Source organism: Pseudophryne corroboree, chromosome 2 (assembly GCF_028390025.1).
Source record: "Pseudophryne corroboree isolate aPseCor3 chromosome 2, aPseCor3.hap2, whole genome shotgun sequence".
Taxonomy (NCBI): Eukaryota; Metazoa; Chordata; class Amphibia; order Anura; family Myobatrachidae; genus Pseudophryne; species Pseudophryne corroboree.
The window spans coordinates 76,130,119-76,143,721 of record NC_086445.1 but is presented as its reverse complement, the minus strand read 5'-3'; the positions used below and the strand labels follow the sequence as shown (position 1 = coordinate 76,143,721).

Here is a 13,603-nt window from a genome sequence, read left to right as displayed (position 1 = left end):
GTGTGTTTGCGCTGTTCGTAATCTTCACGCTGTTGTTCAAAAACCGTATAACATGATCTGATGCTCCTCTGAACGTGTGCGGCCTCCACAATGATAGATTATGCTCAAGCAATGAGCTTCTATGTCACAATCACTGCTCTCACACATCCCTTTGTTATTTGTTTAATGCTGTAATTACTGGTTTGTTTTCAGGATCTATTATATAATGAGCCAGAGCCGTGTGTCTAGTGCAAGTTAACGTGAGAGCTGGAGGAAGGTCCCGCATCCTCTCTGCCCTCACAGCTCTCGCCCTAGCGGTGGAAAAAGATCCTGAACCGGCCACATGTCCCCCTTCCCCGAACCGGACTCTCCCTGCACTACTCCTGCGCTGGAGGGATAGATAGCTCCCCCTTAGCCCGGCACAGTGGGAGGAGCTGAGGTGAGATGCCAGAAAGACCATGGGAGGTTGACAGCTAGGAGAGGATACAATCTCAGCTGTCATAGCCAGCAGGGTATGCCCAGGGGTGACCACCGCACTGAAAGCAGAGTGGAAGCCAGTGTCAGAACTGCGACAGAAGATGCCAGCAGAGCGAAACAATGGCGTCCCTCAAGGGGGAGAGAGACACAGAGATACACTGACACATATAAGGGTGAAAGTATGAGTAAGAGGGAAAGACAAGGGGGAAATTGACAGCCACAGGGTTAAAGAGAGAGAGAGAGACATGGGGGGAATGAGAGGGACACAGAGAATGAATGAACACACAGGGGAAAGAGAGGGAGACTGGCATGGGGGAGAAAGATATGAGTGGGGAGACAGACAGATATGGTGTGTGTGTGTGGGGGGGGAGGGGTAGAGCAAGAGAGAGACACACACATATGACGGGAAAGAGAGAGACACACATACATGGGGAGAAAGACATGGGTGGGAGGGAAAGGGAGAGAGGGACACACACACACACACACACACACACACACACACACACACACACACACACACACACAGGGGGAGAGAGACACATGGGGTTAGGAGAGAGACACAAGGGATATGGGAAGGTTGGGGAAGAAATAGTTAGAAAGATACCCCTGCAGCACTGGGCACAATAGCGACAGGTGACTGTTGCTCCAGGACAGGAACACCAGCAGCAGATGGCGCCCGGAGCTGGGGGAGGGGCTACAGGTCAAGCGCCTTTTCCCCTATGCTGGTCCTCACCATCGGGTATTATGGAGCCTTATTAAATGGATTTTTGTGTAATCCGACCTGTGCTCCCTGCCCTGGTAGATATAGTGGGGTCCATGCTCTAACACAGTGTCCACGCCAGAGTCACGGTCCGTCTCCTAAGACCACGACCGGAACGCGATTTCCTGCAGGTCCCGCCTCTTACCTCCTCCCAAAGAAGCAGCCACGCGATCCTGGAGAGCGCCAGCGGCGTGTACCTGGGAACCTAAGAGCCTCTGCCGCAAGTACCCAGGAACTCAGCCAGCGGGAGTATGCGGCACTGCTGGGGAGGTGTTGGAGCCGCAGCACAGCATGTCACTAGGACATAAAAGTGCTACAGCTCTTTTAGATTCTTCTAACAAAAGCTCTTTTCAGGGCTGCCTAGCGCAGCCCCCCCCCCCCCCCCCCAGTTAAGTGACCAACTTACAAACTTAGCTCCTGTGTCCGGAGGCGGGGTTATAGATGAGGCCATGCAATGCATCCTGGGAACAGTCAAAGCTTTAGCATGTTGGATCAAGATCCAACTCTACACCCCGATGCTTCCCTGTGGAACACAGTGTACCCCGCTGCAGAAATACTAGTTACACAATACTGTAGCTCAGTCTGCTCCTTCCTCTCTATAAGTGACATCATGGCTTCCTGTACAGCTTTGGTCCCCAGTACATCTCTCTGTACACACAGATGAAAGACGCCCAGCACCTGCCCTGGAGATTTTCGGAAGATATGAACCAAGTGTCTTTGTGAAGAGGAGCCTGACGGGCGGTCATTCATCAGGCCTGTCGTGTTTTATAGCCATATAAATTATAGTGACACTTTGTTGGTGTCCGTGCTACATCCAGACGGTGAGAGCGCAGAGCCAGGATGTGCGCAGTCTCCCTCCGTTCTACACATCGCTCTCTAGGCATCAAAGGTTTATTCTCACCCAGCAGCACACAGTATGGACAGGATTACCCTGGCACATCCGCTGGGAGCGGCCCTGTAACAGCTGTACTGCTGGCAGCCCTGTCCCCTCACTGTGTGCTCAGGCTGGAAAGTGTCAGTGGGGAGCAGGACTGGAACTCGGAGAAATAACCCTTTATAGGTGCAGCCAGGACAACGTTAGATAGCGCACAATCATACCAAGGTAACACAGAGGAGGCAACACACATGATAGGTGCCGGATTCAGGACTGGTTACACTGTGACATCCAATAGCAGCTTACACTCGCCCTGATTCAGGCACTAGCCTAGACACTGGGGGGAGGGGAGGGGGGGGGGGGGCTGGGGTTAGCCTGCGGGAGGGGAAGTTAGAGTTAGGCTTTGGGAAAAGATGATAGGGTTAGGCTCTGGGGGAGGGTATTAGGGTCAGGCTGCGGAAGGGGACGGTTAGGGTCAGGCTGCGGGGGGAGAAGGTCAGGGTTGGGCACTAGGGGAAGGGTATTAGGTTTAGACTCTGGGGAGGGAGGGAAAGGGTATTAGGGTCAGGCTGCGGACGGGGACGGTTAGGGTCAGGCTGCAGGAGGAGAAGGTCAGGGTTGGGCACTAGGGGAAGGGTATTAGGTTTAGACTCTAGGGAGGGAGGGAGGGGAAGGGTATTAGGGTCAGGCTGCGGAAGGGGATGGTTAAGGTCAGGCTGCGGGAGGAGAAGGTCAGGGTTGGGCACTAGGGGGAGAGGGCTGGGGTTAAGTCTAAGCGTATTCACTGCCGAAAATCATCAACTGTCCACCAGAACGCGTAAGACATTACTGGAGCAGCCAGACCCATCGTTTCATGTAGTCACCGCTAGACCACCAGGAACGTTTTGTCGACATTCTAATCATACCGACATTTCATCAGTGTCAACATGAGGAATGCTGGTCTGGTCAAAGTCAACACTGTGTGCATGTGGACGCACCAAATGTGCCTACGCTGACTTCCGTGCTTCTCTCGCTCACACCTGTCTGCGCCTGAGAAGTGGGACGGGGAGGAAAGGCCACGACTGGGAATAGTAACATGTGCCGATCACTGCGGTAGCGGAGCGAGACACCTAGGGCCTAATTCAGATCTGACTGCAGCAGCAAATTTGTTAGCTAAATGGGTAAAACCCTGTGGTCATTCAGACCGGATTGCTGGGCAGCGATTTTTGCTGCCCTGCGATCAGATAGTCGCCGCCTACAGGGGGAGTGTATTTTCGCAGTGCAAGTGTGTGAACGCATGTGTAGCAGAGCAGTACAAACTGATTTAGTGAAGTCTCTGCGGATTTCACATCAGACACGCTCCCTTCAAACGCTTGGACACTCCTGCGTTTTTCCAGACACTCCCTGAAAATGGTCAGTTGCCACCCACATACGCCCTCTTCCTGTCAATCTCCTTGCGACGGCCCGTGCGATCACCGACTGGCGATCCCCTTTGCAGCCGTCCGTCGCGCCTTTGCATTGCGGTGTATACCCATGCGCAGTTCGGATCTGATCGCCCGCTGTGCGAATACGCACAGCAGCGATCAGATCTGAATGACGACCCATGTGTGCTGCAGGGGGGGGGCAGATATAACATGTGCAGAGAGATTAGATTTGGGTGGGGTGTGTTGAAACTGAAATCTTAATTGCAGTGTAACAAAGCAGCCAGTATTTACCCTGCACAGAAACAATATAACCCACCCAAACCTAACTCTCTCTGCACGTTACATCTGGCACACCTGCAGTGCACATGGTTTTTGCCCATTAGCTAACAAATTTGCTGCTGCGATCAGGTCTTAATTATCCCCCCGATGCACTAATTGGGGTTCCGTGTGCTCGGACAGGGAAGACGATACAAAAAAAAAAGAAAAAGAAATGCTGTGTTGATCATTTCCAGTGTCCACCTTTTGTACCCGCCAACCTTTTGTCAGTGTCCACCTAATGCATGTTGACCATATGGGGTCAATAACAGTGCTTGAGCCACACACACCAAACAAAAGTTTCCGTTATGGACAGCAAATACATGATTATGAGAATCTAGCAACGACACAACATGAGCATAGTATAAAGCTAAACAAATGCTTTCATAGAATGTCATATTTGGGATTATGAAATGAAGAAACAGAGACTAATGGAAGAGCTCTGCATCGCCATCTGGTGGTAGTAAGTGGTACAACAGGTTTTTATTTCTGTAATTCCCTCCAGAGAGTGAAGCTCAATATAGCATCAGCATATAAGTGAAGCTATAAAAGGAGACATTCCCATACCTGTCTGTGCACAGTCTCCTGCTCTCTCCCTTCCAGCTCCCGCTCCAGTCGAGAGACCTTCTCGCTTATGGTTGCTATAGTGACATCTTTCTGATTTAGCTTTGCAGTCAGGTCAGAGATGTCTGCCCTCAGAGTCTCCAGCCCAGGGATCTTCTCCTCTTTATTACAGGGGTGTTTTTCAGCCTGTCAGAACACACAAGCATGCCAAACAGTGACAAACACATCCGTGTTATAGAGACCTCCATGGGATGGTAATACAAACCACACAGACTCCCTGACTATTCTCATACATTCCACTTCTCTCACACTGCAGCAATATGCATAGGGGGAGATCTATCAATGCTTGGAGAGAGATAAAGTACCAACCAATCAGCTCCTAACTGCCATGTTATAGGATGTGTTTAAAAAAAATGACAATAAGGAGCTAATCGGTGTTACTTTATCTCTCCCCAAGCTTTGAGAAATGTCCCCCACAGAATGTAATAATAATAATAATAATAATAATAATAATAATAATAATAATAATAATTTTTATTATAAGAGTTTTAGTTTTTTGGGGGGAATTTAATATTATACACATTTTGCATGATCACATTTTGCCCAAATTGTCATATTTAGTAGATTACAAGATATAGTAATGTATATGCATGCACGTAGTATATACAGTGGCGTCACTAGGTGGGTGCGGGCAGCTCCCGGTGTGACGCCGTAATGCCGGCTCCTCCGCAGTGACAGCAGCAGAGTGCTGCACTGTAAAGAGGGCCCCATACACTTATGCGACATATCCGTCTGACATGTCGCAAGCGATCTCCCCGGCAGCCCCCCCGGGGGGCAGGATCGCCCACGATACATCGTATGCTGTCCTTTTACATACAATGTATCCTGGGCGATCCCAGCCATGCCTGCGGGGTCGGACACGATTCAATGTGCAGCACATTCAATCTGGAGGATCCGATCCGATGCTCACGGGAACGCGCATCGGATCGGATCACCTCCAAAATGCCTGATTTCATCCGATATATCGTCCCGAATGCCCGAAATCGGATGAAATCGGGCATTATTGTCCTAGTGTATGGGGCCCTTAACATTCCGTGCAGTACTCTGCTCCTGTAGCAGTGAAGGAGTCGTCATAGCAGCCAGTCAATCTCCAGGGGCAACCAAGCATCTCTCGGACCCTCGGAGTGATGAAAACGGGGGTGAGGCTACACCCCTCTCCCTTGAGGCCATGCCCCTTCCGGTGAGGCCACACCCATTCCCGTGAGGCCATGCTCCTTTCTTGCCGGTGCGCAGGAGGGACCTTCAACCACTTCGGGTAGCACAGTGATGGCCCTGAGTATATACAAGCTTCCTAGACAAACACGTTTACTATAACTTTTACTCAGCAGCACTCCCGTATGTGATGAACAGTCTGCCATATTTTACTTGTGTTACATCTTATACGCATCTCAGAATCAGCGGAAAGCCACTCACCGTGTACTAGGGACACCAGGCTGTGACATTAACCGTACAGGAATAGGTTTTACACATATTTGGTGTATATATATATATACAGGGCCGTCTTTTCGTATGGGCTCAATGGGCTCTTGCCCAAGGGCCCCAGGAGTTTAAGGGCCCTAGGCTGATAGCTGAGGGTCCCCTCTTTCCAGGGGTACCAGATTTTTGAAAATCGGCCCTGGGGAACCGGAGATATCCGACTTGAAACCAGTGGTCCCCATCCAAGCCTGTTAATTGCTCTTCGCAGCCAGATATCTCAGGTTTTGTCTGACTTAGAGTTTTTCTGGAGATATAATCCAAAAGTTGTGACTCTCCCCTTTCAGTGAACACTGGCAGCTTGTCTCTACTATGCCCAGAACTAGAGATATCAGCCTTCAAGCAGATGGTCCCTGCTGCAGCTCCACACGCCTACTATGCAGTTTTAGATTTTCTTTGGTGAATTGCTCTGGCTCCTGAACTCTGAACCCCAAGTCCCCAGAACCATCTGAAAGGTGGGACTCTCTAGTTTTTTATTCCATTTAAAGCTAAGAAATATATTTTCAGGAACTTGAGATATCTGCAGTCAAGCAAGCTGCCCTCCCACCAAAAAATAATAAATATGAAGCCCACTCCACTATCCACCCCTTCCATACATATTAAACACCCCATACCATCCTGGAAGTCATGTACCAGAGCCCCTTCATTCAGCCCAATGCCCCCTTCTACAGTTTAGCCCCATCTGTGCAGTAAAGGCGATATTAGCAGAAACTACTGCTCCAGGTCCTACATGCTGAGCAGAAGATAGAGCACCCCCTACCTCCCGTGAGACATCAAAGCTGCCGCTGATAGCACCCCCAACCCCTTCCTCTGAAGGATGGGTAGGGGGCCCAGCGCATTGCTGTGCCCAGGGGCCTACACTACTGTTAAGACGGCCCTGTATATATATGTATATATATATATATATATATATATATATATATATATATATATATATATATATATATATATATATATACTTCCAGGTATGGTCGCACTCTCACCGACACAATATATCAACGACTGGGGTGACTCCCGAGAGGTCCAGCATAAAGTCCAGACTCCAACATATAGAAAACCAATATAGAGGGGCACTCACCAGAAATTTGCACTTAAAAAGCATTGAATTTTAATGCATACTTATCAGAATAATGTTTCAAACAGATAATTCAATTTTTTCTTCGACGTTTCGATCCCTCAGGACCATCATCAGGAAATTGCAACAAGCACAGCATATACAGCAAGTTGCATCTGTTCATATGCACCAATATCAAGTGATCAATGCCTAGCAGGTCTCCTAAATACCCCCAGCACCTTCAGGACACGCAGCAAAATCAATTAGCTAATTAAATTCATGGAGCCATCCAAACATGGAAAAGGGCAGTTTGTACCATCGATACAACATATCTAATTCCCTCATAGGGACAGAGAGACACAGACACCCCTATTCCAATAGCACTTACCAACAGCGAGGCTGGTCCTTAATCAAACATAAAAAACAGCTGGGATTGTGTCAGCGTGCGTTCCATTGTGTTCAAATGGAACGCAATCAGCTTCATATGGTGTGTGCAGGACCTCCCCTGATCACACAGCTTCCCCATGCTCCGCCGCTACAGACCCGGCACAGGCCGCTCGCGTGCGTTCCACCAAGCCCAGCTGGAACGCACAACACTTCCGCATTACGTACCCGCGTCACTACCGGTTGCGGCTATACGACATCACTGGGCACAGAAGATTACCATAACACCGGTTGCCATGGATACAGAACGGGAAAGTGCTGTGTATACATTCACAGCCACTTTCCTGAATACTGTGGCAATCAAGGATTATGTATACAGCGCTTGTACCTTGCATCTAGCGCTACTGGGAGACATTCGCTTAACTATGTAAAAAATCTTTTTATTCAATAGCTGATTGTATAATTTTCTAGATCTTTGGAAAAAAAATATTTTTATATTGTTACTGCAAACACCGAAAGCCCCACAGGTATAGTAATACTAGGGGGGAGTATAAAGCATGATAAAGAACAACCATTTCAGACCTATAGTGCTACAGCAAAAGGTGCTGACAGTATCTGGGGACCCGCTAGTGAGAAGTTAACACAATACACATAAATATACATAAACATACACAAAATATCTTCCTACTACACACAGTGTGTGTCCACATAAAGTGGACACACCACCTCATGTGAAACAAAACATATAATACAAATCTTATAGATAACAAACATACATATTATTGGGTGTCCATATCCAATAATTATGGATAAATTTAAAAGAGCGTGTTGGCAAGAATGCTTAGATTTAGAAAAAACCTTATAATTAGAATATCCAGACAAAAACCAGATCAGATCCACATTTAGCGCAAAAAAATATTGAAAAAGTTGTTTTCATTCAAACCATTTGGAGAGATTGTCCCCAAGCGATAGATCCATCTTGATTCCAGCTTCTTAAGAACAAGGCTCCTATCGCCACCTCGTGACAGGGGCGGTACCCAATCAATAATCCAACATTGTAATGTGGATAATTGGTGTCCAACCGTTAGAAAATGTTGCGCAACCGGTTTGTCGGTTGATCCTGTAGAGAGGGCCTTTCTAATCGTCATCCTATGGTTGGCCATTCGCTCCCGGAACATACACGTCGTCATCCCCACGTATGACAGTCCACATAGGCAGGTGAGTAAATAGACCACATGGTCCATACGACAATGTAGCTTATAGCGAATCCGGACGGGCCTTCCTGTTTGTGGATGCGGAAAGTGGGTCCCAGGCACCATTGAGCGACAGGTAGTGCACCCAGTGCATCTAATGCAACCTGGTCTATGGGTCATTAACCACGTATTCTCACTCTCAGGTAGGGATCTGCTGGGGTGCATCAACAATTGCTTAAGGTTTCTACCCCTACGGTACGCCATCATAGGATTGTCCGTATTGAACATGGTTAATGATGAATCTGTAGAGATGATAGGCCAATGTTTCTTAATAGATTTGGACACTCTTGAGGACTTCTGATCAAACTGGGTCACAAAGATCATACGATCACCTTGTTTACGAGTGTTCTTACGTGCTCTGGTGAGGCATCCCTCTATGGTTTTACTATCATAGCCCCTGTCCAAGAAACGTTGACTCATTTCAGACAACTGAGCTTCTGCAATAACTGGGTCAGAATTGTTCCTTAGCACACGCATAAACTGCGAAACTGGTAGGCTGTTCTTTAAGTGTGGCGGGTGATTGCTTTTCGCATGCAATATAGTGTTTCTGTCCGTGTCTTTGCGGTAAAGGGAGGTACTCAGTCTAGACCCATCCCGTTTTACCATCACATCCAAGAATTGGATATTATTGCGACTACACTGTCCCGTGAACCGAACATTACCTTCCAATAAATTTAGTGTACTAAGCATACTTTCAAAGTGCTCCTCAGTGCCTCTCCACAACAAAAAACCATCATCGATGTATCTCTTATAGTAGAGTATCCTGTCACCAAACTGGAATAATATGTGTGGACTCATATTCATGCATAAACACTCCAGCGTAAATCGTGGCCACATTGGACCCCATCGCTGTCCCTGCACATTGAATGTAATACCTATTATCATACATAAAGTGATTGTGCACAAGAATGAGCTCCAACAACTCTAAAATAAATTCAACTGGTGGCCCTGCTGGTCTATGGGCAGACATTAAATTCCGAACCGCTGCAATGCCCTGGTTGTGTGGAATGATCGTGTACAGGGAGGACACGTCTAATGTACATAACAGCGTGTCCTCCGGTAAATCATCTATCGTCAGGATCTTGTCCAGAAAGTCCCCCGTGTCACGTAGATAACTTGGGACAACTGTACGAGGCCCTGCAAGAATCTGTCCACAAACATGGCCAAGGGTTGCAGCAAGGAGCCCCTGGCCGATATAATGGGCCTACCAGGGGGGTCTATCATGGTCTTATGCACCTTTGGCAGAGTATATATCACTGGACCGGCGTGCTTAATAAATGCTCTTTAGACCTTATCCTTCTAGTAATAGAGGAGGTAGGGTCTGAAGTAGCTAAGGTACGTGAGGAGATTGTAGCCTTAGATAAAGCCAGCTTGCCTTCTTTTAAGGCGGATAAAACTGAGAAGTGGTGTGAAAAACTACAATCCTCCGTTGATGCCTTTAAAGACGAGTTAGTATCTTTTAAGAGGAAGAAGTTACAGACAGTAACTAGTGATTATGCTAATCACCAGGTCTATCGCTGGCTGACCGGTAATACACAAACACCTCGACGCCGGAGGCCACAGAGGTACTTCAAACAAAAGGGTTTTGATAGATTTGAGATTACAACTTCCCCCTCAACATCTGATACCGACCACTCTGCCCCCCGTCCACCAAGTGTTTTTTTAGATCACTATACAAGGGATACCACTCGCCGCGGAGGTCCCACCCGAGGCGAGGGGGATATAAAAAGAAGAGGGAGGAGGAGACGGCAGATTTAAGTCTGGTATTCAATTTGTCCTCACATGTGTTATCTCCAGGTGAATTGTCACTGCTATCGTTGGGAATGTCGTTTGTACCGACATCGAGACATGATCGTTTCAATTTAGCTGTGGATCAATACAAGTTCGGTCGTAAATTGAGATTAAAAGAATTTTTTCGCAATAATAGTAGCAATCCAGCAGACAGTCATGCAGTTGGATCTCTACGAAAACCGAGCTTGTTTGATCCACAGTGTTCCAATGCTAGCATACGTACATTCTTGCGCATGGTTGAACAAGATATTGAAAATGATAAAGACCTGGTGTCTCACAGCAATTTGTCACCTGAACAGTGGAAAGCGTTAAGATCACTTAGGGGTAATCAATCTATCACAATACGCCCTGCCGACAAGGGCGGGGCAGTTGTTGTTCAAAACTCCAGTGATTATGATCGTGAGATCAAACGCCAATTATCTGACACGGCCACATACATCCAATGTACTAATAATCCCATTCCCCGTATCAAGCGCATTGTTGACAACTCATTGGATAGAGCAGTCACTCATGGTTGGCTCACTGAACAGATCGTGGGCTTCCTTAAGGTGGATTTCCCGGTCTGTCCAGTGATATATACTCTGCCAAAGGTGCATAAGACCATGATAGACCCCCCTGGTAGGCCCATTATATCGGCCAGGGGCTCCTTGCTGCAACCCTTGGCCATGTTTGTGGACAGTTTCTTGCAGGGCCTCGTACAGTTTGTCCCAAGTTATCTACGTGACACGGGGGACTTTCTGGACAAGATCCTGACGATAGATGGTTTACCGTACATTAGACGTGTCCTCCCTGTACACGATCATTCCACACAACCAGGGCATTGCAGCGGTTCGGAATTTAATGTCTGCCCATAGACCAGCAGGGCCACCAGTTGAATTTATTTTAGAGTTGTTGGAGCTCATTCTTGTGCACAATCACTTTATGTATGATAATAGGTATTACATTCAATGTGCAGGGACAGCGATGGGGTCCAATGTGGCCACGATTTACGCTGGAGTGTTTATGCATGAATATGAGTCCACACATATTATTCCAGTTTGGTGACAGGATACTCTACTATAAGAGATACATCGATGATGGTTTTTTGTTGTGGAGAGGCACTGAGGAGCACTTTGAAAGTATGCTTAGTACACTAAATTTATTGGAAGGTAATGTTCGGTTCACGGGGCAGTGTAGTCGCAATAATATCCAATTCTTGGATGTGATGGTAAAACGGGATGGGTCTAGACTGAGTACCACCCTTTACCGCAAAGACATGGACAGAAACACTATATTGCATGCGAAAAGCAATCACCCGCCACACTTAAAGAACAGCCTACCAGTTTCGCAGTTTATGCGTGTGCTAAGGAACAATTCTGACCCAGTTATTGCAGAAGCTCAGTTGTCTGAAATGAGTCAACGTTTCTTGGACAGGGGCTATGTTAGTAAAACCATAGAGGGATGCCTCACCAGAGCACGTAAGAACACTCGTAAACAAGGTGATCGTATGATCTTTGTGACCCAGTTTGATCAGAAGTCCTCAAGAGTGTCCAAATCTATTAAGAAACATTGGCCTATCATCTCTACAGATTCATCATTAACCATGTTCAATACGGACAATCCTATGATGGCGTACCGTAGGGGTAGAAACCTTAAGCAATTGTTGATGCACCCCAGCAGATCCCTACCTGAGAGTGAGAATACGTGGTTAATGACCCATAGACCAGGTTGCATTAGATGCACTGGGTGCACTACCTGTCGCTCAATGGTGCCTGGGACCCACTTTCCGCATCCACAAACAGGAAGGCCCGTCCGGATTCGCTATAAGCTACATTGTCGTATGGACCATGTGGTCTATTTACTCACCTGCCCATGTGGACTGTCATACGTGGGGATGACGACGTGTATGTTCCGGGAGCGAATGGCCAACCATAGGATGACGATTAGAAAGGCCCTCTCTACAGGATCAACCGACAAACCGGTTGCGCAACATTTTCTAACGGTTGGACACCAATTATCCACATTACAATGTTGGATTATTGATTGGGTACCGCCCCTGTCACGAGGTGGCGATAGGAGCCTTGTTCTTAAGAAGCTGGAATCAAGATGGATCTATCGCTTGGGGACAATCTCTCCGAATGGTTTGAATGAAAACAACTTTTTCAATATTTTTTTGCGCTAAATGTGGATCTGATCTGGTTTTTGTCTGGATATTCTAATTATAAGGTTTTTTCTAAATCTAAGCATTCTTGCCAACACGCTCTTTTAAATTTATCCATAATTATTGGATATGGACACCCAATAATATGTATGTTGTTTGTTATCTATAAGATTTTTATTATATGTTTTGTTTCACATGAGGTGGTGTGTCCACTTTATGTGGACACACACTGTGTGTAGTAGGAAGATATTTTGTGTATGTTTGTGTATATTTATGTGTATTGTGTTAACTTCTCACTAGCGGGTCCCCAGATACTGTCAGCACCTTTTGCTGTAGCACTATAGGTCTGAAATGGTTGTTCTTTATCATGCTTTATACTCCCCCCTAGTATTACTATACCTGTGGGGCTTTCGGTGTTTGCAGTAACAATATAAAAATAATTTTTTTCCAAAGATCTAGAAAATTATACAATCAGCTATTGAATAAAAAGATTTTTTACATAGTTAAGCGAATGTCTCCCAGCAGCGCTAGATGCAAGGTACAAGCGCTGTATACATAATCCTTGATTGCCACAGTATTCAGGAAAGTGGCTGTGAATGTATACACAGCACTTTCCCGTTCTGTATCCATGGCAACCGGTGTTATGGTAATCTTCTGTGCCCAGTGATGTCGTATAGCCGCAACCGGTAGTGACGCGGGTACGTAATGCGGAAGTGTTGTGCGTTCCAGCCGGGCTTGGTGGAACGCACGCGAGCGGCCTGTGCCGGGTCTGTAGCGGCGGAGCATGGGGAAGCTGTGTGATCAGGGGAGGTCCTGCACACACCATATGAAGCTGATTGCATTCCATTTGAACACAATGGAACGCACGCTGACACAATCCCAGCTGTTTTTTATGTTTGATTAAGGACCAGCCTCGCTGTTGGTAAGTGCTATTGGAATAGGGGTGTTTGTGTCTCTCTGTCCCTATGAGGGAATTAGATATGTTGTATCGATGGTACAAACTGCCCTTTTCCATGTTTGGATGGCTCCATGAATTTAATTAGCTAATTGATTATGCTGCGTGTCCTGAAGGTGCT

At 46.9% G+C, this 13,603-nt stretch overlaps 1 protein-coding gene across 2 annotated transcripts in view; it reads right to left on the bottom strand.

Annotated features, from left to right (window-relative positions):
• DEUP1 (deuterosome assembly protein 1) overlaps window positions 1-13,603 on the bottom strand; it is a 98,904-nt gene that overhangs the window by 18,362 nt on the left and 66,939 nt on the right. For both annotated transcript variants that reach the window (XM_063951430.1, XM_063951431.1), the window contains exon 10: window positions 4,376-4,558. In XM_063951430.1, coding sequence (XP_063807500.1) covers window positions 4,376-4,558 — 183 coding nt within the window. The remainder of the gene's footprint in view (window positions 1-4,375; window positions 4,559-13,603) is intronic.